This window comes from Mustelus asterias, chromosome 12 (assembly GCF_964213995.1).
Source record: "Mustelus asterias chromosome 12, sMusAst1.hap1.1, whole genome shotgun sequence".
In the NCBI taxonomy this organism is placed as follows: Eukaryota; Metazoa; Chordata; class Chondrichthyes; order Carcharhiniformes; family Triakidae; genus Mustelus; species Mustelus asterias.
This window is the reverse complement of record NC_135812.1, coordinates 21,119,226-21,146,487: the sequence shown is the minus strand read 5'-3', so window position 1 is coordinate 21,146,487 and position 27,262 is coordinate 21,119,226. Positions and strand designations below refer to the sequence as shown.

Here is a 27,262-nt window from a genome sequence, read left to right as displayed (position 1 = left end):
GTATTCTCGGGGAAATCTACTGAAGAGAGGTGGCAGTTTTTCAAGGAATGTCTGTCTAGGGTTCTACAGGACAATGTTCCGAGCAGACAGGGAGGAGTTGGTAGGTTAAAGGAACCGTGGTGCACGAAAGCTGTGCGGGACCTAGTCGAGAAGAAAAGGAAAGCGTACAAAAGATACAGAGAGCTTGGCGAAGACAGGGATCTAGATGAGTATACGGCTTGTAGGAAGGGACTAAAGAAGGAAATTAGGAGAGCCAGAAGGGGTCACGAGAAGGCCTTGGCAAGTAGAATTAAGGAAAACCCTAAGGCGTTCTATAAATACGTGAAGAGTAAAAGGATGAGACGTGAAGGAATAGGACCTATAAAAGGTGAAGGCGGGAAAATCTGTACAGAACCAGTAGAAATGGCAGAGGTGCTTAATTAAATTAAGCACCTCTGCCATTTCTACTGGTTCTGTACAGAATTTTGCCTCGGTTTTCACAGAGGAGAAGGACATGGGTGGATGTACTGTGGGCTTGTGGTAGACTGAAAAGATTGAGGACGTGGACTTTAACAAAGAGGTTGTGCTGGAATCTTTGAATGGCATCAAGATAGATAAGTCGCCGGGTCTGGATGGGATGTACCCCAGGTTACTGTGGGAGACGAGGGAAGTGATTGCAGAGCCTCTGGCAATGATCTTTGCGTCGTCGATGGAAACGGGAGAGGTGCCGGAGGATTGCGGATGTGGTTCCTATTTTCAAGAATGGGAATAGGGATAGCCCAGGAAATTACCGACCAGTGAGTCTAACCTTAGTGGTTGGTAAGCTGATGGAGAAGATCCTGAGGGACAAGATTTATGAGCATTTAAAGAGGTTTAGTATGCTTAAGAATACTCAGCATGGCTTTGTCAAAGGCAGATCGTGCCTTACGAGCCTGGTGGAGTTCTTCGAAAATGTGACTAAACACATTGATGAAGGGAAAGCGGTAGATGTGGTTTATATGGATTTTAGCAAGGCGTTCGATAAGGTCCCCCATGCAAGGCTTCTAGAAAAAGAGAGGGAGCATGGGATCCAAGGGGCAGCTGCCCTGTGGATCCAGAACTGGCTTGCCCAAAGGAGGCAGAGAGTGTGTATAGATGGGTCCTTTTCTAAATGGAGGTCGGTCACCAGTGGTGTGCCCCAGGGATCTGTTCTGGGACCCTTGCTGTTTGTCATTTTCATAAATGACCTGGATGAGGAAGTGGAGGGATGGGTTAGTAAGTTTGCCGACGACACGAAGGTTGGTGGGGTTGTGGATAGTCCGGAGGGATGTCAGAAGTTACAGAGGGACATGGATAGGATGTAAGACTGGGCGGAGAAGTGGCAGATGGACTTCAACCCAGATAAATGCGTAGTGGTCCATTTTGGCAGGTCAAATGGGATGAAGGAGTACAATATAAAGGGAAAGACTCTTAGTACTGTAGAAGATCAGAAGGACCTTGGGGTCCGGGTCCATAGGACTCTAAAATCGGCCCCGCAGGTGGAGGTGGCGGTTAAGAAGGCATATGGTGTGCTGGCCTTTATCAATTGAGGGATTGAGTTTAGGAGTCTGGGGATAATGATGCAGCTATATAAGACCCTCGTCAGACCCCACTTGGAGTACAGTGCTCAGTTCTGGTCGCCTCATTACAGGAAGGATGTGGAAAAGATTGAAAGGGTGCAGAGGCGATTTACAAGGATGTTGCCTGGATTGAGTGGCATGCCTTATGAGGATAGGCTGAGGGAGCTCGGTCTTTTCTCCTTGGAGAGATGTAGGATGAGAGGAGACCTAATAGAGATATATAAGATGTTGAGAGGCATAGATCGGGTGGACTCTCATGAGGCTTTTTCTCAGGGTGGAAATGGCTGCTACGAGAGGACACAGGTTTAAGGTGCTGGGGGGTAGGTACAGGGGAAATGTTAGGGGGAAGTTTTTCACAGAGGGTGGTGGCGAATGGAATCGGCTGCCGTCAGTGGTGGTGGAGGCAAACTCAATAGGGTCTTTTAAGAGACTCCTGGATGAGTACATGGGACTTAATAGGATGGAGGGTTATAGGTAGGCCTAAAAGGTAGGGATATGTTCGGCACAACTTGTGGGGCCGAAGGGCCTGTTTTGTGCTGTAGTTTTCTATGTTTCTATCAACAACTTAAATTATATATCTCATGTAATAAAATGCCCCAAGGCACTTCACAGCGGCATTATAAAACAACATATAACACTGAGCCTCATAAGGAGATTGGATCAGATGACCAAATGCTTGGTGAAAGTAGGTACATTTTAAATAGCATTTTAAAGGAGGAAAGCACTCATTGTGTGATTAGACTACCTCCATCATTATTAATTTGTATATTCTAATCACATCATAGGCTAATCAATCCAAACATAGTGTAGTTGTTCTTTTTGGTGGTAACACTATCTATACTTTTCATATTTTCCCTACTTTTCTGTTAATTCTTGAACTCTTATCCTTTTTAACCCTCTTACATCGACAGCCTGTTTGCTCTTAATACAAATTTCACAATCAATATGACTTCACGGCAAGGTTTCTTGGCCCCTCAGTCCAAGCCAACTTTGCATCCCCTCCCGACATGACCGAACTCCAAATTCTGGATCAGTCGTTCCCTTCCGGGAGGCACAGTGACACAGTAGTTAGCAGTGCTGCCTCTCAACACCAGGGACAAGAGTTCAATTCCGGCCTTGGGTGATTGTGTGGAATTTACATGTTCTCCCAGTGTCTGCGTGGGTTTCCCCATGGTGCTCCGGTTTCCTCCCACACTCCAAACATGTGCAGGTTAGGTGGAGTGACCGTGCTAAATTGCCCCTTCGTGTCCCAAGATATGTTGGGGGGGGGGGCTAAATTGCCCCTTAGTGTCCCAAGGTATGTCGGGGGGTGGGGGGCTAAATTGCCCCTTCGCGTCCCAAGATAGTTTGGGGGGGGGGGGGGGGGGCTAAATTGCCCCTTAGTGTCCCAAGATATGTCGGGGGGGGGGGTAATAGGAGCGGCATGCGGCATGGTGGCACAATGGTTTGCTGCCTCACAGTGCCAGGGACCTGGGTTCGATTCCTGGCTTGGGTCACCGTCTGTGTGGAGTCAGCATTTTTTCCCTGTGTCTGTGTGTGGATTTCCTCCGGAAGCTCTGGTTTCCTCCCACAGTCCAAAGACACGCTGGTTAGGTGCATTGGCCATGCTAAATTCTCCCTCAGTGTATCTGAATAGGCGCCGGAGTGTGACAACTAGGGGATTTTCACAGCAACTTCATTGCAGTGTTAATGTAAGCCTACTTGTAATTAATAAATAAACTTTAAATACGTGGGGTTACAGGGTAAGCCTGGTAAGAGTCGGTGCAGACTTGAGGTCGGTATGACCTCCTTCTGCACTGTAAGGATTCTATGATCTCACCCCCAGCTCTGCCAGGGCTGAAAGATTAAAGGGGAGAACCTGAAGTTCAGAACTAAAATAGCTCAATAATGAGGAAGAATGGAGTGGAGAAAGCATGCAATACATCTACAGACTGGCATATAAACTGGTTTTATTAAATAGATATTCCAGTTATATTGGACAGGCTTAATTTAGGCAAATTAGGTAAACCAGACAAATTGCCAAATGGTAAAAGTTTAGCATGTTTCATTGATTTTTCTCAAAAGGATCATCAGCATCTCCATATACATTTTTATTTAATCCGGCTGTAATTCACTTTAGCCTAATATTGTCAAGCTAAAAGAATGCCTCCTAGCATTGTAGGAATTTTCTGAGACTTACTGTTTTGGACATTTCAGTTGGAATAATATAACTTAAAGACTTTTTATTTTGAACACCCAACAAAATGGTACGATTTTGGGTTTGGTAGTCTACTGCTGCAAAATGTATTCATTGACAAATCATATCATCAGGAAACAGTTTTTGGAGGGGGGGCGGTGCAAGGATAGCAACAGTAAGTTTCCCCTACATTTCAAGTGCATTTATTAACCAATGGTCACAAGACAATGTGACAAAGGGTGGCTGTAGAAGGCAGCACAGATCACTCTAAACTGCAATAATCAACCATTAGTAAGGAAAGTCACTTGCAAGTAACTGTTCGTGTAAGTTTTCTTTACCTGTTCCTATGTAAAGTGTTCTGTAGCACATATTAATGGCTTGGCCTTTACCCGTCAGGGGATAAAACACTGCTCGTGCCTGAACCTCCTTCACGGGGACTAGATAGAAAAAGGCAAAATGAATTATTCATATGGTGTGAGAAAACACAGTTTTGGCCATTGTGCTGGACATGAAACAGTTACCAAAAGATAATTCATCTGAAAACTATAATTGGCAACTAACAAACCGCTTCATAAAACAGTAACAATATTAAGCAAGCACAACAAGTGTGCGCAAATTTGCCGTCTGGTCTGCAAGTGATGCCGGCGCGTTAATAATTTATTGCTTATTGCTAACTTCACTAACTGGTATTGTTCAGTGACTAGGTCGGCCACTTTACAGGACATCAAGAGTCAATAACACAGTCTCAACTCAAGTCACATGGAGGCAAGATCAGGTTGGAGTTAAACGCTCTCAAATGGGTTAAGGCAATCCGGGAATCAACCAGCCATTAGTTAGCAGATTTGTTGACAAGTTCACAACTTGTCACAGTGGGATTTTGGTCACTAGTATTATACCCGAATAACGTAATTCTCCACAAATTTTGGAGGGGGTGGACGTAGGGAGGAGGAAAAAACGTGGCACCAAATTGCTCATGACCTGCGTGAGAAAGTGCTGTGCAACTTGCTAAATATTTGCACAATTCTATCACATCCCTCAAGGGTGGACAAGAGTAAGGAAACACATTCGAATTAAATGATGTATAGTACTGAATGACAGAAACTACAGCAAGAATAGCTTGCATTTAGTAAGCACTTTAATGTCGAAAAACCTCCAAGGTATTTCACAGGAGCTGAATTCAAAAAAGGGAAGCCACGCTATGGAAGGACAGATGAAAAGGAAGTCAAAAGTAGTGGGTCTTAAAGGTGGACAGGAAGGTAGAGAAGGAGGGATATATAGGAGACAAGTCCAGCGTGTGGGGTGTGGGTAGTTGAAAGTATGTCTGCCTATGATGAGGTGGACAGAAGACTGGGATGCACATAGGCTCAAATATTTTGCAGTACGCGTGAAGCCAGAGGGTGGTTGTAGAGAGTTGTTTTTCAAACTGGAGGCCTGTGACCAGCGGTGTGCCTCAGGGATCAGTGCTGGGTCCACTGTTATTTGTCATTTATATTAATGATTTGGATGAGAATATAGGGGGCATGTTAGTAAGTTTGCAGATGACACTAAGATTGGTGGCATGGTAGACAGTGAAGAAAGTTATCTCCGATTGCAACGGGATCTTGATCAATTGGGCCAGTGGGCTGACGGATGGCAGATGGAGTTTAATTTAGACAAATGCGAGGTGATGCATTTTGGTAGATTGAACCAGGGCAGGACTTACTCAGTTAATGGTAGGGCGTTGGGGAGAGTTACAGAACAAAGAGATCTCGGGGTACATGTTCATAGCTCCTTGAAAGTGGAGTCACAGGTGGATAGAATGGTGAAGAAGGCATTCGGCATGCTTGGTTTCATCGGTCAGAACATTGAATACAGGAGTTGGAATGTCTTGTTGAAGTTGTACAATACATTGGTAAGACCACACTTGGAATGCTGTGTGCAATTCTGGTCACCCTATTATAGAAAGGATATTATTAGACGAGAAAGAGTGCAGAAAAGATTTACTAGGATGCTACTGGGACTTGATGGATTGAGTTATAAGGGGAGGCTAGATAGACTGGGACTTTTTTCTCTGGAGAGTAGGAGGCTGAGGGGTGATCTTATGGAGGTCTACAAAATAATGAGGAGCACAGATCAGCGAGATAGTCAATATCTTTTCCCAAAGATAGGGGAGTCTAAAACTAGAGGATATAGGTTTAAGGTGAGAGGGGAGAGATACAAAAAAGTGTCCAGGGGGTAATTTTTTCACACAGAGGGTGGTGAGTGTCTGGAACAAGCTGCCAGAGGTAGTAGTAGAGGAGGGTACAATTTTGTCTTTTAAAAAGCATTTAGATTGTTACATGGGTACGATGGGTATAGAGGGATATGGGCCAAATGCAGGCAATTGGGATTAGCTTAGGGGTTTTAAAATAAAAAGGGCGGCATGGACAAGTTGGGCTGAAGGTCCTGTTTCCATGCTGTAAACCTCTATGACTTTCTCTGTACAGAAAGTTAGAGATAGAAGTAAGTGATGAAGGGATATAAATACAAGGGTGAGAATTTTAGGTTTGAGGTCCATATGGGGGATCATGAGCCATTACAGCTGTGTGGCATGTGGAGATGGTGAAATGGACGATCAGAAGGCGGGGGAACATATGCTGGTCAGGAAAGTGCTGGTGGCTCCAGAGGCAACAAAGGTACGGTGAGTGTTTTAGCAATTGATGCACTATAGTAGCAGCAGTAATAATGTCACAGGGATGGCAAAGAAAAATGCATACCGTCCGTCTGCGTTGTAGCAGTAGTCGTCTGGGTTTTTGAGGTGCCGAGTACAGATGGTAAAGAGGATGTTTTGGGAGGAAACAGCTGCTGAATTCTCTGCCAAGCCAGTACCTGGATCAACTTTTCATCAAGCTTACTCAGTTCAATTTCTACCAAAGGAAGAAGAAACAAATCAATTTGGAGTTTGTCTCTCAGTTCTCTATATAAAATTCCAATTGAAACGTGAACAGATTTCCTTTTCACTAACAATTACCAATCTTGAATACAAAAAGAAAAAAAATAGATCACTCATTAAACAAAGTTCTCTCTGGCATGTCACACCCCATCCTACCCACTACTACGTGAATGCTCTGTAAACTACAGCAAGAAATTTAGTTTTGATATGGTTTTTGGCAAGCCATCTTTTCCCCAAATTAACATAAAGTGGATGAGTAGCTTGTACACGAGCATTGGAGAATACTTCCAATAAATTCCTCCGTTTTTGCAGAGCTAATTAATAGCTCGGTCATTTGGTACATGTACAACTAAATATATCTGCTTCAAGTTAATACTGGAGAATAAAACAAATCAATTGAGTACAAGCCCACAGAGGTTTCTAGAACAATGTCTTGACCTCCCAAGACAGAACTTGTGAACGAGCAGTACTGGAGTCAGGGAGCTGAAGTCTTACATGGGGCTTCTTCCATCTGCTTGCTAAATTCAAACACACTTGGTTGTGCCTCCATTGATATCAGTGTGGAAAGCAATAATGAGACCAGCAGGTAGACAGAAGTCTGTGTCAGGCTGATGTTTCAGAGCATGTCAGCATTTCATACACAACTAATTTCATGGCAACTCAGCGACAGCAGAGGTGAATTGCATAGGTACTTTAAAATCCAAAAGTGAACAATGCAATATGCATCAAGCTTGATAAATTTTGTAAACCTGGTGACATTAAGAGAGATTACTTTACAGTGTATCAAGGTGCATCCATTACACAAGCTGCTCCCTTAACTGATAGCTTCCAAGAAGAAACCTTGTTAGTCAAAATTTTAAAAAGTGTCATGTGCATTTCTACAAGTCTTGGACCAATTGGTAGGCATGGTGTGCAATGCATTTCTAACCCAAACTCAAAGCCTACCATTTGCTAAATAGTAAGCCAACAGGAGAAAATAAGTTCTTAGAGGAATTTACAAAGTATTTATTTACCTCCACTTCCTTCCATAGCTGCCTGCAGGGAGTTTGCAAGGTCAAACATGATTGCAGAGTTTGAAGTTGTTGTCAAGGGAACTGGTTTGTTTCCCAAGGACATGCTTGTAGATAGTACAGTTGGACTCACTTTACCTATTATGAAAAATATACATATTATTTATAACCAGTCCCGGAACAGAAACTGCAAGTTCGGTGTCAAACTTCAACACAGCCAAACATGTCAGGCAACATACACTATTATTCAAAGTAAAATTTGCACTAGACTCTTAGCAGTCAAAGAGGAGAAAAGTCAATTTACTGCAACTCAGTGGCTTCAGTATATCCAGTATTTTAACTAACATTCCAGCCTCTGAATCAGTCATCTTACTTGTACAGTGAAAGATACATCCTAACACAACGAGTGTACAATGTCCTTGAATTGTAGACGAAAAAAAACTTTTTAAAATGACAGGATCTGTTAACGTTGAAGAATTCAAAGAATATTGACAATTATTACTGGATAGAATTGCCAATTTGTTACTGTGGAAAACTTGTGTTTATTCTATACCTTCCAAGCCCAGTTTAACAACTAATCCAAAGGCAAAATACTATGGACACAGGAAATCTGAAATAACAGATGAATTCTGAAGATCAGAGATCGAAAACATTAACTTTGCTTTTCCCTCCACAGATGTCACCAAGCCTGCTGTACATGTCTAGCATTTTCTGTTTGTATTCCAATTTAACAACTCCCATTCATTATGCTAGTGTGCTGAGAATATGTGCTTGAATTTAGATTCAAATAACTAAATTTGCAAAGATTTAACAAACATAAATTTTCTACACAAACTGAATCATAGGATTTTGTGAACTAGTCCCACATGCTCCTCTCATTCTAAAGTGTAAGCCCCATACTTACTTTAGCTACATTGTGCTCATAATATAGCCTCACAGTGAACACACATTGAAAACATTGGTCTGCAACTAAATTCAATACTTGAAAAACGGCACACATTAATTACATAGGAATGCTACAATTTGTCCATATACTCTAATGTAATATGCTTCTTTGGGATGGACAACAACATAGAACATAGAGCATTACAGCGCAGTACAGGCCCTTCGGCCCTCGATGTTGCGCCGACCAGTGGTACCAATCTAAAGCCCCTCTAATCTACACTATTCCAATATCATCCATATGTTTATCCAATGACCATTTGAATGCTCTTAATGTTGACGAGTCCACTACTGCTGCAGGCAGGGCATTCCACACCCTTACTACAGATTAGCTCCTACGTCTGTTCAAGAAGAGAACAGAGTTGCTTCAAAATGCAAGTGGCCTATCACTGTAACTGATATGATGAGTCGGAGGAGGATATCTTACACTGAAAAATTGTCATGTAGAGATATTTATGGATATGATGCATAAATGGGATGGATTTTTAGGAATAGGATTCACTTTACATTTTTCAAAGCTCTAGCTTGATAGGTTTATCCAGATTTATTGAAAGAAACAGTTCAAATGTCATGAAATTAATTAGTTTTTTAAGAACTTGTTTTGTGGTTGAAACATCTTTGTTCACACAAAATGAGAATTTGCTAGTTAACAAAGATGATACTCACCTGTAGCTGCTGGTGAAATTAGGTTTCGTGAAGGTCCCAATGCTGTTGAAACACTATCTACTGTTGCTCTTGGAGGAGTAATGGCCCTGGCGATAGCGGAGGATGTTGTAACAACCTTTGCCATAAACGTGGTAGGTCGCCCAGCAATCTGAACTGAGGCGGTGCTCTTAAATTGTGAGCTGCTGGTGATCTCAGAACTGGCACACGAAGTAGATAAAGAAGCGGGCACACTTGTCACACTGACAGGAATTCGCTGCAAGCATGAAACAGGTCCTCCTACATTCTCCGATTTGACAAGCGCTCCCACAAAATGGTTTTGGAGATTGCTGGCTGCTGGTGGTGTAGCTGGTCTCAGCTGAGAATGCAGCCAGGCTTGTCCAGATATCTGGCTTGGCACCTGTGTTAATGGTCCCTTTGGTCTCTGTGTGTCTGCCAGCTGTCTGGACGGTTCTGATGAAATGGTGCATGGGAAAGGTCCATTTACTTTGACCTCCGCTGACAAAGGTCCATTAGAAGTCCCACTACTTGATGTCTTGCATGAGGTCTCTGAATATAAACTATGGGCATGTTCTTCCTGTGCCGTGGCAGCACCAGGCTGCTGAGATACAGAGGAACCTGAAGAATTCTGGCTATTGGTCCCTGAGGTGCATGTAACATTGCATGTCGTCGGAGAAGGGGAGGATGATGGTTTCTTTCCAGCTGTCTGATGCGCGGTGTTTAAAGAGCTGTCCGCTGAACACTGGACTGTGACACAAGGCTTAACATCAGCCTTTTCACTGTCCCAAAATAATGGCATCTGCTTAGCAGATAAATGTTTGAATATGCTGCATTGAAGTGCAACAACACTACGAAGCCACTAAAGGAAAATAAAAAAACACTTGTTAAAAGAGAAATGGTTCAAGGGAAACATGGTTCACAGGTAAACATCATATAATGAGTCATAGCTTTCCATTCAACTACAGATTTAGAGGGTATATGTTCAGCTGAGCATAGCAATTAGTCGAAAACTTCTCAGGGTTTCATAGAAAGAAACCTGCCAGTCAATTGATAACGCTGAACTTATTACCTCCTGTTGTTCTTCTTCAGTAGCAAAGTGCTCATAGTTGGAAAGGTGCTTTTGTGACTCAGTAGGAGTCTCGTTACATATCAGCTCTCCATCACGGATTCCTGCCGGTGGAAGGAGAGGAGGTGGATACTGGTACTGGGCCTTAATTGCTTCGGGGACCTTAAGGAAAGATAAATGAAATCGGTCACATGTTGAATTGAGTTTAAAGGGCCACCAAACCAAACTGAAGCTGCAATACAGATTCAAAAGTCATTTGCTGCAATTGACAACTTTTGTTTTAATCCAGCCTGTAAGTCTCTGATATTTGAAGTTATATGGAAGCCAACCAGGTATTACAGCTATTTCATTTTTTTCAGTCCTGATATGAAAAACATCTACCAACATTAAGTCAGTAGATAGGAGTCAAGAACTTCCTAAAGTTGACACCAAATTTACTAGAATTCATGCCCCCACCCATTCAATCTCCAAGATATTTACATTAATTTCAGCTGCATTGTGTCTGCATAATACTGAAGACTTCTGGGTAGCTACCATCTTTGGAATACAATAACTGCACCACTCCAACCCATCCAACTTTTTAACCTAAAGATACACCAAGACAAGATGGTTCTCCTCTGCAAGTGGAAAGGGGAAAAGGCAATTTCTAATGCCACCTTGGTTTACTCACACAAACACCTAATAATTTTCAGTCTAGCCAATGTTAGTTTGGGTCCCGTGAACTTCAAAAGTAAGTTTCTAGCCCAGGCTCTTCATTTATAAGGTAAATATTGAAGGTGAAAGAAAACCCACAAACAATTTTCACTTGAGTGCATCTGCAGATTAACAACCTCCCTTCAAGATCATGATACTGATTCATTGACCAGGAAAGAGTAAGGAGCAACCTTCAGTGCGATCTGATACTCGGTGAGATCATGTATTACTTCAGCTCTGCATTTAAGCAAGCAGAGATTCAGTTATTTCCCACACATATTTTACCAATACTTGGCTTAAAAACAGACTAGTGGAAAGATTTAGACCACTAAGAATATTCAAATTTCCGAAGAAACTTTAACAGTTCCATACAAAACTGAAGTTGATACATTAAGAAATTCCAATGAAAGTCAAATCGATTATTTAAGAGGTAAAATAATACAAATGAACTAGGAAGTCAGATTGGTGCCACTTTTCAAAACAACTTCCTTAGTTCCCTTCTCAGCCATTTTTCATTCCTCTGGTAAAAGCACTCACTTGGTTAGGCAACCTGACTTGGAATATCTACACTTGCTATGAGTGATTGCTAGACGTATCACAGCCAACCCACAATTAATGTATAAATTCTTCCTCTTGTGACCACCATGCTAACCTGATTAAATTACTTAGTATTTGAGGGGGGGAGGAAGAGAAGGGAAGGGGACTTGCACAGGACTTTGTGTCCTTGATCACTTACCCATAATTCTTAGCAGGAAAAATGTCATGGCAACCCAGGTAGCCTAAATAAATGATCATAGAGTGCTTAGATCAGAGGAACAATAATTAAACATTCACAGTAACTGAATGGAGAAAATATTAACTGCAACAAAAGGAATTCCACTCAGACGTTTAGTTCCTCTGCAAATGTTAGGACCCTTAAAAGGGCATAATAATACTCAAGAAACCAGCACTTATGTTTCTAGTTACAGCAGATGTTAATCCATCTGCACTATCCTGCTGGAATTGAATAAAAAAGTGACAATAAATTGCTAAACCTATTTTATATAAACACCAAAATATTAGCTCATCTTTCAAAAGGTTCCTAACATTGAGCAGGCGTATAATATTAATTGCAAACAGTGCTACAGCATCTTAATACAAACTAAATTAAATGGAAGGAGCATGAACAATGAATGTTTAATCTGGATGTTTCCTATCTTTACTGTGTTTTGGGTGGACTAAAATAAAATAGCTAGTTCCCACTGAACCCTATTTCTAGCACTCACCGGGCAATGTGGAAACTGAATGGAGGTAACCAAGAAAATATGCCCATGTCCACACACATCAAGAATATAGTGAAGATCGTGGTTCAAACTAGGAAGGCTACACAAGGAGTTTTAAGAGTTGTTTGTCTTAAAAAAGTCTGTAAAAACGAAGACATACAGAATGCTATCAAATTGCACCATTAATTCACTGATGCATTCTTTACAAGTCTGTTAAAATTTTAATATTTTGCTCCCAGACAGTTCTGCAATGATGTCTCACAGAATAGAAAGTTCCGATAAATTTCTGGTCAGTGCTGAGTCACATTAGGGATGAGACGGAAAGGAATATTAAATATTCAGAGCTCAATACATACATGTATTACTCTGCAGCCACTGGCACTTCATGCATATAGAAAAAAACATTCTTCACATATTCTTGGATTGTATAATGGGCTTAGTCACTGACATTTTCAGATGGCATCAATAGTGCTGAAATTTTAGAAAACCTCCCACACATTGACAGAAAAGAAACAGCTGACTTCAGAACTTCATTCTTTTTATGAAACGCAAGGTAATTCAATCTAACTGGGCAGCAATACAGCACCTCAAGTAGATTGTTTAATTTTCTTATGCAAAATTGCACAGTACAGCACAAGAAGTCTATATCAGCATATCACTTACTTTCATATTTTTCCTCTTCACTGGCTTTGTATGTCGGCGATTGGGTGGATGCTTCCTGTGGATCTTGTTTAGAAAGTCTATCTTGACTGCGTGCTGTGATATACGGTCTTGAAACTTGTCAAATATCCTGCACCTATTGCTTAATGTCATGTTCTTCTGATTAAGCTGAATGGAAATTAAATTAAGTTGAACAAGATTCTATTTGACTCAGACAATTAATAATTCACTTGAATTGCATTTCTCATTTCTAAGTAAAACACATGAAGTGCATGCATTAGAGAACGTCATTACAACAACCACAACTAGAACTATGTTTTCAGTAGATAAGAAAATTAAAAACCACTGTTCAGACATGTTAAGGAGGACATGGTGTAAATTCATATCTTCCCTCCTTCAACTTCATTAGTTCCTCACTTCTAAAATATAAGGAAGTCAAGGCGGAATTCTCCGGTCTTGTACACCCTGCCAGCAAGAATGGAGAATTTGGTGCTCAGCCAAATCTCCGTTCATTGCAGCGGGGCCGGAGAATCCAACCTGCAGGTTAGGTCTGAGATTAGAAGAGGTTAGAATTCTGGTCCTAGATTGTGAACTGAAACTTGCTCTGGTGCATTTATGGTGATTTAATTCATAAACACTACTCACTGGGTGGAAAAATACCACAAGTTTCAGGAAGAGACGCAATACATTGCATCATCAATTTGGGATACATTTTTAATCCTTACTGAATTTTTTGTTTTATTGATTGTGCAATGGTGCTAGGGAGGCTGAATAAATCAGAGTAAAGGTGATGCCCAACTCACCCCCTCCCTTGCCTCTTTATGATCAGTTCAAGACAGCAGTGGCAGGTGCCCCAAAATAAAATATCAGGTTTACAAAAACCCGGAAGAATCTTTTGCAAAACCAACACAAGGAAATTTAAAAGTGCATGCTAGTGCTATCATGGATGCTGATTTTAATGTATCTGAACTTGGAAAAGACAGGACAAGCTACTTTTGTTACTCAAAAAGGCCAATTTCTAGGTTTCCTTTTGAAAGTGCTCCTGATTCTCATGAAGTACACCAGAGTCACTTTATGCAATGCCTCTAAGCTAGGAGGATGAGAATGAAGATCGAAAATGAGAATACATTTCTACGAGGAAGGATATCCAAGCCTCGAAAAAAATATATATACTGGAAGTGCTTTCAACACATTATTTTTTTAAAAAAAGGTTAATAAGCATCAATACCTGTCCTCAAACCTGCTTGTAAATTATTTGGGTATTCCTTTCTCAAGCATTAGCAAACGTGTATTGCCTACACAAACAATATAGTAATTTAAAAGTATATAGCACAAATGATGATCACTCTCAATTCATCATAAAATACAAAACTAAAGAAGATTTGGATATTTGACAGGAATGTAAAATTGCTTACTACCACATGTTCGATGTGATTGGGGCACATCCATCTCCCTGTTGGCATTGCAGTTAGAGGTGGTTCCAGGCAGTCCATGTGAAATAATAATGGGCAGTAATCACACTGGACAAGGGGAGCCACTCTACAACTCCTAGGAAGCAAATATCACATTGTTATGCCATCTCTTAGGTACAAGCAGAAACATGAAAGGCAGAAAACTGGACAAATGTAGTTCATCTAAATTTAGATAGCAACTTATAAAACTTTTACTTACAGATAAACCATGAAGGGAAAAAGGAGAAAATGAAAATAAGAGGACAGGTTTTCCCTTCCATACACCAAGGGAGAGGGTTGCATGGGTAGAGTGCACAAAGAAAAATTGGATGGCGAGAATTGTACACCTTAGAAAGCCTTCTCAACGTTTTATCCATTTATTTCAATAAATGGAAACTCAGTTTCATGTTTTGGCATACAAGATAGCCTGTTGACTTACTTTCATGTGATTGACCCCAGGGATTATTAATAAGCAAGATGAGGAATGTGTCTTCATAGGTCCATACAATACTCTTATTAAATGAAGCAATCTAGATGCCACCGAGCTATCTTATTAAAACACAAATCATAGATTGCTGTCCCATGACCAAAATGTTATCCTCAAGTAAATGAATTAAAGGATTCCTATACAGTCTGGGGTATGGCACTAAAATTCTGATATCAGCCAATTAAGCGGTAGATATGAAATGTATTCCATTTTCCAATATCAGGCATCTCTCTTACAGTTCACATACAGGATATGCACCCATGTTCAACAGTTACAACACCAAATTTTACCGTGCCTGCCAAGTACTGAATGATTATCAGTACTCAACTCTTCTGCTCCAGTAGCTGATCTCTGGAGAATTTCCCCAAAGAGCACTTCTGCCTTTTACCTCCATGCATTATTTAGTTACCTGGAGAAAGCCCCATAAAGCTAATGACAAAATGCCTTTGAAATGTGATAGCAGCTCTTTTAAACAGACAGAATAAATCACAAGGTTTGGATGAAGCTGACTCTTTACTCCATTTGATTTCATTTTTCCAGGATATTGATTCTGCTGTCATCTGGTTATATTATCCAGCTGTTTCTTGAACAGTCCTAGACTAAAATGCTCTTCCAAGCATCACATTTCAGCTGATGATCATGCTTTGCCATGAAAATATACTTCCTGTTCACGGTCTTGAAATTGCCCTTTATCACACTGAAGTTATCCCCTGTTGTCCTGCTCCTTTGATGCATCTGGTCTGGGTTATGTTCTCTACACCAGATAATATCTTGTATTTTACCGTGTCCTTTTTAGGTTGTACAGCTTCCAAGGTAGAACCGGATTGTGATTATTTATCTCATCAAGGCATTCGGGAGTCATGGGGGGTGGGGAGCACTGGGAGAGTTAACAAGAGAGGAATTGGTAGTCTTTATTTTTTCTGTTACAAATAGGTTATGGATTCAGTCTTTTAACACACCAGGATATTGTCCCTGGGGTTAATCCCATGCATATGAATTTAAGCATTTTCCTTTACCTTAATTTGGTGTCCTGAAAAGGACTGCACAATTTAATATTCAACACAAATGCCTGGAATTGCAGTTCTTGACATAAACAGCAGGATCAGGAAGCAAAACCCTGCACAACATTATGCAACAATTAAACTTGGTGCTATTATTTAACAAACACCAAGTTATGTATGCCACTTCACTCCTGCTTGCAAAACAGTTTAGCTTTTCAAGGTTTTATACAATGGGAAACTATGTCCCTTCCAAGATGGTGCAAGCTGACCAAGATACCCACACTCCGAAAATCCAAGATAATGGTTGATGGTGAATCATTCAAGTTTCTTATCAGACTGGACCAGATGCTGAACCAAGGCGAATGCTTACCCTTTCCCTCCTCCAAGTTTGGAGATTGGAAGGTGATGGGTCTGGCATTATTTGTGTTCAAGCAGGCAAAGGCTGAGCACCAAGATCAATTCTTGATGAGTAAGCAACAAGTTTTAAACAAATGCCACATTAAAAGAAATGCAGGTCCCCTCACCGCATTGGGGGACAATTTAAAGGTTTGGTTCAATGGAATATTTCTGAGACAAGTTGGGGCGACTAGAATGTTGTTCCTCAAGACATCGTTTGATAATTACATGAAACAGCAATCAGCTTTTTGAGCAATTTCTGCCTGTTCTCAGCAGTGTGATAACAAAAGGAAATAGAAAGATCTGTACGCCAATTTTTCTGTTCTGCATTTGCTAATAACTATTCGAGATCCTGGACCAATGCTGACTCGATCTAAAAAGCAACAACACATTTTGCTAGCAAGTCCAAAAGCACTGTGTCAATTACACAGAATGAAGACTTGCATTTGCACATCACCTTTCGTGGCCTTAGGATGCCCTCAAATACTTTCAAGTGTAGTCACTATTGTAATGTTGGTAGTCAATTTGCATGCAAGTTCTTGAAAGCAGCAACGTGATAACCATCAAATAGTCTGCTTGAGTGACGATGGCATAATAATAAATGCTGGCCAGGACTCTGGGGGAAAAAAAAAATCACTCTCTCTTCATCAAATTAATGGCAAGGAATTTTTTCCATCCACCCAAGGGGGCAGCCTGAGATTATTATGCAGGCAAATACGACGACTATTTTGTACATAAAATACAACAAATAGCAAAGAAGTGAATGACAAATTAATCTGCTTTTTGATATTGTGCAAGGTTGCCCAGGGCAACAGAACTCCCCATTTCTCTTTAAATAATCTCATGAGAACCTGAACATCCACCATAACCAAGCAGATAAGATCTCTACTAAATGTTCAGCTTTTTTTTTTGGAAGGGACATTCATAAAAACAAGAATGTTTCTAAATATTATAAGAAACAGAAGTCACTGTTGCTATTAGACATACAGTACCCCTTTAACCTCAGTCTATACTTAAGTATGAACACAGATTATGGGCACATGTATTGGTTCAAACCTACTACAAGTGCTTTCTCACCAGGTGAGGCTACACGCCAGAAGTGCTCACACAAAAAACTAGCCAGTTATTTTTTTCTCCCTTCATTTATCTCCCAGAGGTGTCAGCTCATGTTTCACGATCAGAAGGCCGACACCGATTTCTGAATTGACCACTGCTTTTATGTGACTCTAGACAGTGAAGACAGATGGATTACGGTATTCACCATAATATCACACTTGAGCCCAACATATACACTCTTTTTGGAAACAACTTATTGGATTGTAATCAACAATGAAAACTATAGTTGATTTTAATAGTCTCTTGTCTATAAAACTCTCAAACTAATTCCATGCAATATCTTTGAGATTACAGAAGTTATAACAAATTAGGAATCAAACCTCGTGATTTACTGCTCTGTATTGCTCAGCACCTCACCTGATCTTTCACTTACTCAGAAATTTGAGGAGACCATGTATTCCCGGTGATGTAATGACAAAAATACTCCAGCAGCATTGAATTTCTGCCTTTAACAATACCTGCTCAAGGAGTTTTTGCAAACTCAATTGATGAAGGACAGCCATGCTACAAGTTTCTACAGGGCGAGATGTTGCTGAAGAAATTTCAACAGCCATGAAAATAATGGTCTCTGATCCTGACGTGAGAATGTAATCAATTCAGCTAAGCTTACTCATTTCCTAAATTCACTAGATTCAGGGAAGATTCTATTAGATTGGAAAATAGCTAACGTCAATCCTTTATTCAAAAAGGGAGGAAGGCAGAAAGCAGAAAACCATAGGCCAGTTAGTTTAATAATTGGCATCGGGAAAATAAGGAAGTTATGACTGGAGGGGTTGTAACAGGGCACTTTAATTAATTTAGGCTATCAGGCAGAGTCAACATGGTTTTGTGAAAGGGAAATCGTGTATAACCAATTTCTTGAAGTAGCAATATATGTTGTGGATAATGGGGAACTGGTGGATGTTCCGAATTTAGATTTTATTTTCAAGAGGCATTTGATAAGATGTCTCACAGGTTATTGCTGAAAATAACAGCTCATGGTGCAGGGGTAATATATGGCTAGCTAACAGGAAACAGTAGGCATAAAGGTCATTTTCTGTTTGGCAGGATGTGCCACAGGGATTAGTGTTGAGGCCTCAACTTTTTAGTTTATGATTTGGATGAAGGAACTGATAGAATGGTTGCTAGATCTGCAACAAGGATAGAGAGGAAATTAAGTTCTGAAGAGGACATAACTACAAAAAGATATAGATGGTTGAGGTGAGTGGGCAAAAATCTGGGACATGGGTATAATGTGGTAAAATGTGAGGTTGTCCAATTGGGCAGGGTAAGAAAAAAAGCATACTATCTAAATAGTTAAGATTCCAGACCTGAAATGCAGGGAAATGATTTGCAAAAGGTTAGCTTGTACGTGCAGAAAGTAATAGACTGATGTTTATTGGGAGGTTATTCTTCAAACATACATAACATTGTTGAGATCACATCTGGCCTACTCAAACTTTAAATGCATTTGAATCAGTTCAGAGAAAGTTTAGCAGATTAATACCTAGAATGGGCAGGTTGTCTTACGAGGAAGGCTGGACAGGCTTGACTTGTATCCACTGGTGTTTAGAAGAGTAAGATCAACTTGATGGAAACAAGATCCTGAGGGACTTGACAAGGTGGATTTGGAATGGATGGTTCCTCTTGTGGGAGAATCTGGAACTAATCCATTTTAAGGGATTGCGACACTTTGTAATCCTCTTCCTCAAAAGTTGATTGAGGCAGAATCTTTGAATATCTTTAAAGTAGGAGGAGATACATTTGTGGTAAACAAAGTTCTCCCTGTATCTGAGCGAGTTTCCTCTGGGTGCTCCGGTTTCCTCCCACAGTCCAAAGATGTGCAGGTTAGATTGACTGGTCATGCTAAATTGCCCTTTGGTATCGGGGGTACTAGCAGGATAATTAAGTGGAGTAACGGGGATAGGGCCTGGGTGGAATTGTTGTTGGGTGCAGGCTCGATGGACTGAAAAGACTCCTTCTGCACTGTAAGTTTCTATGATTCTACGAAAGGGTGAAAGCTTATTGGGTAATTGAAGTTATAATTTGATCAGCCATGATCTTATTGAATGGCGGAGCAGGCTTGAGGGAAGTGACCTACTCCTAATTCATCTGTTTGCATCCCAAGTGTATGATATTGAAAAAAGGAAAAGGCAAATGCTGTTGTGACAGAGTTTTAAGCAATAAAATTGACTTATTTCATTGTAGAGTGTTCTCTAATTTACTGAGATACCACTGACATTTATTAAATGAGTAAAACTTCCAATAAAAAGACACATCAGATTAATGCACAACACACTACATCCAGAGAACTGGGTTCGCAAAACAGTCTTGACTGAGAAATGACATGCAGGACCAAAGAGAAAAGTGGGGAAGAAAATACCACAAGCACTTTCTTGTGGTTAAATTCAAAGGAGAAAACGGTTGATTCATGGGGAGAGGCAAAAAGAATTTTAAAACTATACTAAGAAATAAAGCTTCAGGATGACCAGTTGAGTATGAAACTAACAGAACAGCTTCTGTTTTTTGACTGCGGCAAAAGAATGAAAGCATACCAACAGGCTGCTCAGACAGAATTTGCTCCCTGTACGATTTAAAACACAACTGAAGTTACTTCAGAAATCAGACTGAAATCTCAAACATTACATTCGCATGGTAATACCGGAAAATAGGAAAATTGGGCAAAGCTCTTCATTACACAGAAGATGCAAAAGGTATTAGAAAGACAAACTGACCCAAAATTCAAAAGCCCTGCAGTAAAATTGAATGCAGGACTGAAAATGTATTCAAAAGCACCACCAGAAGTTCTGGATTTCCTTGTCTGCAAATGTACAAAAAGAGCCAAAAAACAAAACTTTGCAATGGAATGTTGTAAAATTAAAATGTTTGTGTGCACACTTTAATTTTCACCTCACAATTTGGTCATATTCCCTTTATTTTATTGCTAAGGCAGTTAACAAGGAGACTAAAACAATCTTCAGTATCCTTAAGGGCTCGTGAAAACAAATCCAGTTAGGCTTCAAAAGTTTCTATCTTATTTTTAAAGAACATGTCTCATATAATGAGAATCCGGACTTGATATCAATTCAGCAGAAACTTATTTTTTTATTTGATCATGGGATGTGGGTGTCCCAAATTGCCCTTGAACTGAAAATGTCCAGTTCAGAAGACATTTAAAGATCAACCACATTGCAATGGACCTGGAGTCACACGTAAGCCAGACCAAGTGAGGGTGGCAGGTTTCCTTCCCTCAGATATTTTTAAAAACAATTGACAATGCTTTCAAGGTCATTGTTAAATTTTTAATTTCAGACTTGTTTTTATTGGATTCAAATTTCACAATGCTGTAGTGGGATTCAAACCCGGGTCCCCAAAGCATTACCCTGGGTCTAATCCAGTGAGATGACCACTATGCCACTGCCTCCCTGAATGTCAAGAGGATGAAGTTAACAAACAAGAAGGTAAGAGTAAGCAAAAATAAGGCAGATGTTGGAATCTGAAACAAGAACAAAGGAAGCTGGATGGAAGCAGCCCCAGGAAGTCTGCCAGCATCCATCAGGAGAGAAGCACAGTTAATGTTTCGAGTCAAGAAAGATCCAAATTTACATATTTTTACAAAAAAAGTGTTAGAGGATGATCCTTAAGGTTCAACAAGAACCACTCCAGCATAATTAAATGTTCACATGTATGAAAGTGTTATGCTACCCGGCCTGTGTAATGGTAAAAAGCCAAAAGAATGCCTGTCAAATTCCCAGCAGGATGATCATGATATTCAAAATGGAGATGGAACTCCATCCCACAAGGTGGAATTGAGAGAAATGAGTAAGTAAAGTGGCTTCAAGGCAACTTAGACAAGTTAACTTTGGCAGCATGGTGGTCAGCACTGTGGCCTCCCAGCTCCAGGGACCTGGGTTTGATTCCTGGTTGGGTCACTGTCGATGCGGAGTTTGCACGTTCTCCCTGTGCGTCTGTCTTGGTTTCCTCCGAGTGCTCCGGTTTTCTCCCCCAATCCAACAATGTGCAGCTTAGGTGCATTCGCCATGCTAAATTGCCCCTTAATATCTTGGGATGCATCGGTTAGCGGGATTAGCAGGGTAAATATGTGGGGTTACGGGAATAGGGTCTAGGTGGGGTTGTTGTCGTCGCAGACCTGATGGGCCGAATGGCCTCCTCCTGCACTATAGGGATTCTATGACTCAATGAAATACATGGCAGATGCAGTATAATGTGCATGAGTGTGAAGTTATCCACTTAGGTGGGAAAAATAGAATGGCAGAGTCTTATTTAAATGTGATAGATTGGGGAAAGTTGATGATCTGAGTGCCCTTGTACACCAGTCATGAAATCAAGCAAACAGTTAGGAAAGCAAATAGTATGTAGCCTTCATTGCAAGAGGAATTGAGTACAGGAGCAATGATGTCTTACTGCAATTGTATAGGGCGTTGGTGACCACGTGTGCGCGCAGTTTTGGTCTCCTTACACAAGAAATAATATGTTTGCCGTAGAGAGAGTGCTGTGAAGGTTCACCAGACTGATTCTTGGGATGGCACGATTGTCATAGGAGGAGAGATTTTGTCAACTAGACGTATATTCACTGCAGTTTACAAGGATGAGAGGGGATCTCATTGAAATATAAAAATTCTGACTGACTGGATACAAGGATGTTGTTTCCCCTGGGGGTGTCCAGAACAAGGCGTCATAGTCTCAGGATACAGGGTAGGCCATTTAGGACAGAGAAGAAGAGAGATTTCTTCACTCTGAGGCTGGTGAACCAGTGGAATTCTCTAACACAGGAGGCTTGGGAGGTCAAGTCACTGAATGTGTTTAAGAAATAGATACGACTTCTAGACACTCATGGCATCAAAGCACACAAGGAGAAAGTGGGAATATGGCATTGGGAAAGAGGATCTGCCATGATCACACTGAATGGTGGAGCAGGCTTGATGGGCTGAATGGCTTACCCCTGCTCCTATTTTCTAAGTTTCTGTGACTCCTATCTAAACCACCGAATATTCACCCAAGAACAATACAACACAGACTGACACTGACAAGGAGCTCAGGACAGGAAACAAAGGACTTGCCTACTTTTGAAAATATTACTTTGTTTGAGCAAATGAGTTTCTTTCAGATATGGAGCATGGCTAATGCATACATTAACCCAGTATCCGCTGAGCCGACAGTTACCAAGTTTAACTTTAATCTTTCCGGATTTCAACTAAACTGGCATTGTCATTAAAAATTAAAGTTAATTGATCAGAATGAAAGCCACAAATTTTGATCATCAATTTAAAACATCAGACAAGTACTTAAAACGTCCAGTGTGCTCTCTGTCCCAGAGGAGAAAGATCAATAGGGTATGTTAATCCACTTGCTATTGATTACCATGTGCCAGATGTTTAATATACTGGCGTGTGTGCGATACTGTTACTAATCCAAAATTTGTTTTTAAATTATATGCCACAAAATGATTCACTGCCCCATCAGGTTTATACCTGCATCTCAGTGAGCAACTGAACTACTTCGTCATCTGTTACATATTCAAGAAAAATGCAAACCTGATTAAATTCAGTCTCAAAGTGCATTTGCACAGTTCAAAATTTCCTTTATACATTCCAACCATGTGAGGCAGCATGCCAGAACTGCTGACAAAACAAACTGTTCATCTATTTTTTCCCCTTTATTCATCTCCCAAAGATGTCAACTCATGTTTCATGATTAGAGAGCCTACATTACTTTCCGAAGTGACCACTGTTTTTATGTGACTGTGGACAGTGAACACAGATGGATTACAGTATTCACAGGTAATATTACACTTGTGCCCAACATAAAACACCACATATATACCCTTTCTAGAAACAGCTTATTGCATAGTAAACAAGCATGAAAACTATGGTTGAGTTTAAACAGTCTTTTGCCTATAAAGAATACGGAAACCACGAAAGTTACAGCAAAATGGGAATCAAATCTGGTAACTTGCTGCTGTGTGATGCTGATCACCTCACCTGGTCTTTCATTTACTCAAGAAACTTTAGCGGAGCCCCCGTTTTTCTGGTGATATAGTGACAAAAATACTTCTGCATTTAATAATACCTGCTCAAGGAGCAGTCATTTGGTGAAGGACAGTCATGCTACAAGTTTCTAAGCAATAAGCTGCTGATGGACACTTAGTTTGGGTTCCACCAGGGTCACCCTGCTCCTGACCTCATTACACCCTTGGTTCAAACATGGACAAAAAAAGCTGAATGCCAGAGGTCAGAGCAATTGCCCTGAACAACAAGGAGTCAATGGGAATCAGAGGGAAAACTCTCCATTAGAGTCATACCTGACACAAAAGATGATGATTGTGGTGGTTGAAGGCCAATCACCTCAGCTCCAGGACATCACTGCATGTGTTCCTGAAGCTGGTGTCCCAGGCCCAACTATCTTCAGCTGCTTCAGTAATGACCTCCCTTCCATCAGGTCAGGTGGGGAATGTTCGCAGATGACTGCACAATGCTCAGCACCATTCGCGACTCCTCAGATACTGAAGCAGTTCACGTCCAAATGTAGCAATACCTAGACAATATATAGGCTTGAACTGACAAGTAGCAAGTAACATGCGCCCCACACAAATGGCAGGCAATGACCATCTCCAACAAGAGAGGATCTAACCTTGACATTGGTCTCTGATCTGCTCGAGAAAAAAAAAAATCACCTATAGCAGGCAATGGTCGCACAGCAGCTTCAAAACACAACTACAAAAACAACAGTTGGTCTAGCATGAATTACAAGTAGTCTGCTTTCCGGTTAAAAGTTGATTCATTTGAGTTATCTACCAACTAGAATTGAAATCGAACAAAAATGTCTCCACGCTGAATTTTTTTTCAATTACTAATTAATTCATTTTTGCTTAGCAAAGCAGGTGTGGACTACTGCGCCACAATTGGGAGTGTGAATGATCCAAGAAAACAGTTGGTGTTTTATTCGTACATTTTCACTAGTTTACTACATTGTAACGTTGCAAATCAGCATGCAGCTAATTATAATTTGCTACAAGTTTATTTAAAAAAAAACTTTCAAAATATCAAATTGTTGTGTTTTTACATTCAGATATTTTACTTCCAAGAGGTGACTTTTCCTAACTTTGTTGGCTTGCTATATTTACAGGAAAAAGGCAACACACTTCACATTTTTAGTTGATGAAATGGTTAGTATGGACTTTCATTTAGAATGTGTATCCATTCATAGCAACACAGGCCTTTTTTGAGCCTGCTCTGCTTTTCAGTAAGATCGAGGCTGATCTGGTGGTGGTCTCCAGTCCAATTTCTGGTCTGCCCCCTCCATAACCCTAGACTCCCAGTCTATCAATAATCGGTGTAACTGTGCCTTGAATAAATCCAATAACACAGTCGCCACAAACTATGACCCGATGGGAGAAATAAATTCTCATCTCCATCTTAAAAGGGAGACTTCTTATTCTTAAAACTTTGTCTATAAGTTTTAGTCTCTCCTACAAGTGGAAACAACCTCTCAGTGTCTACCTTATCAAGTCCCGTCAGGATCTTCTGTATTTCAATAAGATCACCTCTCATTTTTCTAAACTCCAACAGGTATAGGCCCAACCTGGTCAACCTTTTCATAGGATAAGCTCTTCACCCCAGAAATGATTCATGCGAACTGTCTCTGTCCTGCTTTTAACACAACACAGCTGTGAAATTCTATCCAAACTACCTACACAATCCAGTATAAAAGCTTAAATGCAAGGTTAAAGGAAAGGGCAGAAGAACAGGCATGTATGTGTTCCAGACTAGTTTAGTTTCTTTATCTCCTTAGAAATACTAGCTGAAAAAATCCTTTGGAGTCTGTGAAGTACCACACAGACAATTAGCAATTGCCAGGAGAATTTCAGTTGAACACCTTGATGATCCAGAGTCGGCCAACAATGGTTCACTCAGTCTAAGACAAAAGACATTCAAATTTTGTCCAGAATTAAACTATTATCGTATCACTGCTCAGGAAGAGGGACGGGGAGGAAGGGAACAGAGGTGCTGTGGGCAGGAAATATGAATCAGATTGACTATGTGTCACAGCTGCAGATCCTTATAAAAGGAGGACAACCTTCCAGGTTCCAAAAGAAGTTCTTTTTGAACTACAAATTTATTGGGAAACAATTATAAGTAACCAACAACATGGTAACGTACAGGTGCCTAGCAGTGAAACAGAACTTTTGAACAGTTAATCTACAAAGTCCTGGACATAATTAGTCAAGTTAATATACAGTGACTCTTTAAACAACAATACAATTCTACCATGTTCACAAAGATTATTCCTACAAGACACCATTGTTTGGCAAAGTTATTTTGTTCTTCAATTTTAAAAGGCCAAAATACAGCTCAAAACACATTGACTATATTACTGTTATGTAAAGGATATGTACAAGGGATGAAATAGGCACTGAGGACCCAACTTAAAAAGGAGCTAAAAGAAAGTGTATTTACAGCTATAAAGTCCAAAATGAAAAACTGAAAATAGTAACAACTGTACAAATAAGATCTGGGAAATATACATCAGTATTGCCAGAAAGCAATGGTATTTTGTAGCTATAGTGACAATTTCTGCATGTTTTATACACAAGTTCGCAAATCAAACAAACACTTGGTACACATCTAACTGTCATAACTCATTTCATTTTACAGAAGCTAACTGTTTTGCAGTTCCATTAGTTTCCATTTTTATTCATAAAGATATGCTATTAGTTAAGGGTTGGTTCTCAAGTGTTAACAGTGCACTATGATGGAAATAAACAGGTGGATTGACATCTGAAAAAGGATAGAGCAATTAACAGTTCATGTCGAGACAGAAAAATTCAACAGAAGTGTTTTGCTTGATGTGCATTTCCAGTCAGATTCTTCCAATTTTATATTTCCAACAGAGTTTTGGTCCTGTCTTTTGACAAGTTGAATGTTCTGGCAAATTGGACTGGATTGTTAATTGCACAAAGTATTTCTCTTCCCCCCCCCCCCCCCCACCCCCGGCCTTTTTTAAAAAACACAAAATAATATCTTAATTTATACAATTAACAATAATTTGCAGTTATATTGCGCTGAATGTAGAAAAATATCCAAAGGCTTTTTCAAATTTAATTAATTTTTAATAAATAAATAATTTTTTTCAAATTAGTGAGGAAAATGGACATCAAGCTAAATGAAGGAAGATCAGGAGAATTTATCAGAAACTCAGTCAAGTGATATCTTTAATAGTAGTGAATGTTGGAGACTGAGGGAAGGAACTCCTGAGATGGGAACCCAGGTAGCTAAAGTAAAAATGATGGCGTAAAGGAGGACAGATTGACTGGAGTCAGAGCAATGGAATATTCAGGAGGCAAGGTTGTAATGATTAGAGGGAGTTACTGATTAAGTGATTTAAACACAAGAATTCTAAATTTGGTGAGCTGGGAACTGGGGCCAAATGTAAGTCAATGAAGCAGCAGTCACTGACTGGTCAAGGGTTCTCGATATATTTTATTGGCTTTCAGAAGGCGGGGGGGGGGGGGGGGGGGGGGAGGAGAAAGGGGAAAGAGAGAGAGAAGAATCACCGATTCCTAATTTTTTTTCAAAGAGAAGTCACTCGAGCACCTGAATGACTTATACCCCTGAGATATATTATATATATATATATATATACACACACACACAGGCAATTAACAGCATCATGTAATTAGTTGAAAAACTGCTTTTTGGGTGACTCAAGTGACAGGTCAGCACTGTTTAAAGAAAATCTGCAGACCATCAGAATAAGTGAACATTGGTAGGGGGTTGGGGGGAGAGAGTTGGGGGCAAGGAAAGTTAAATATAGGAATGGAGTTATAGCCCAGATTTTATGACAATGGAGAA

General features: G+C 40.3%; 1 protein-coding gene across 2 annotated transcripts in view; it reads right to left on the bottom strand.

Moving 5' to 3' along the window:
- Nucleotides 1-27,262, bottom strand: part of phf12b (PHD finger protein 12b) — a 76,246-nt gene that overhangs the window by 8,253 nt on the left and 40,731 nt on the right. The window contains exons 6-12 of one of the 2 annotated variants that reach the window (XM_078224906.1): nt 14,376-14,508; nt 12,964-13,128; nt 10,349-10,507; nt 9,283-10,138; nt 7,678-7,812; nt 6,489-6,638; nt 4,092-4,190 (exon numbers count right to left, since the gene is read on the bottom strand). In XM_078224906.1, the coding sequence (XP_078081032.1) occupies nt 4,092-4,190; nt 6,489-6,638; nt 7,678-7,812; nt 9,283-10,138; nt 10,349-10,507; nt 12,964-13,128; nt 14,376-14,508 (1,697 nt within the window). The remainder of the gene's footprint in view (nt 1-4,091; nt 4,191-6,488; nt 6,639-7,677; nt 7,813-9,282; nt 10,139-10,348; nt 10,508-12,963; nt 13,129-14,375; nt 14,509-27,262) is intronic. The other variant, XM_078224907.1, reaches the window with a different exon arrangement.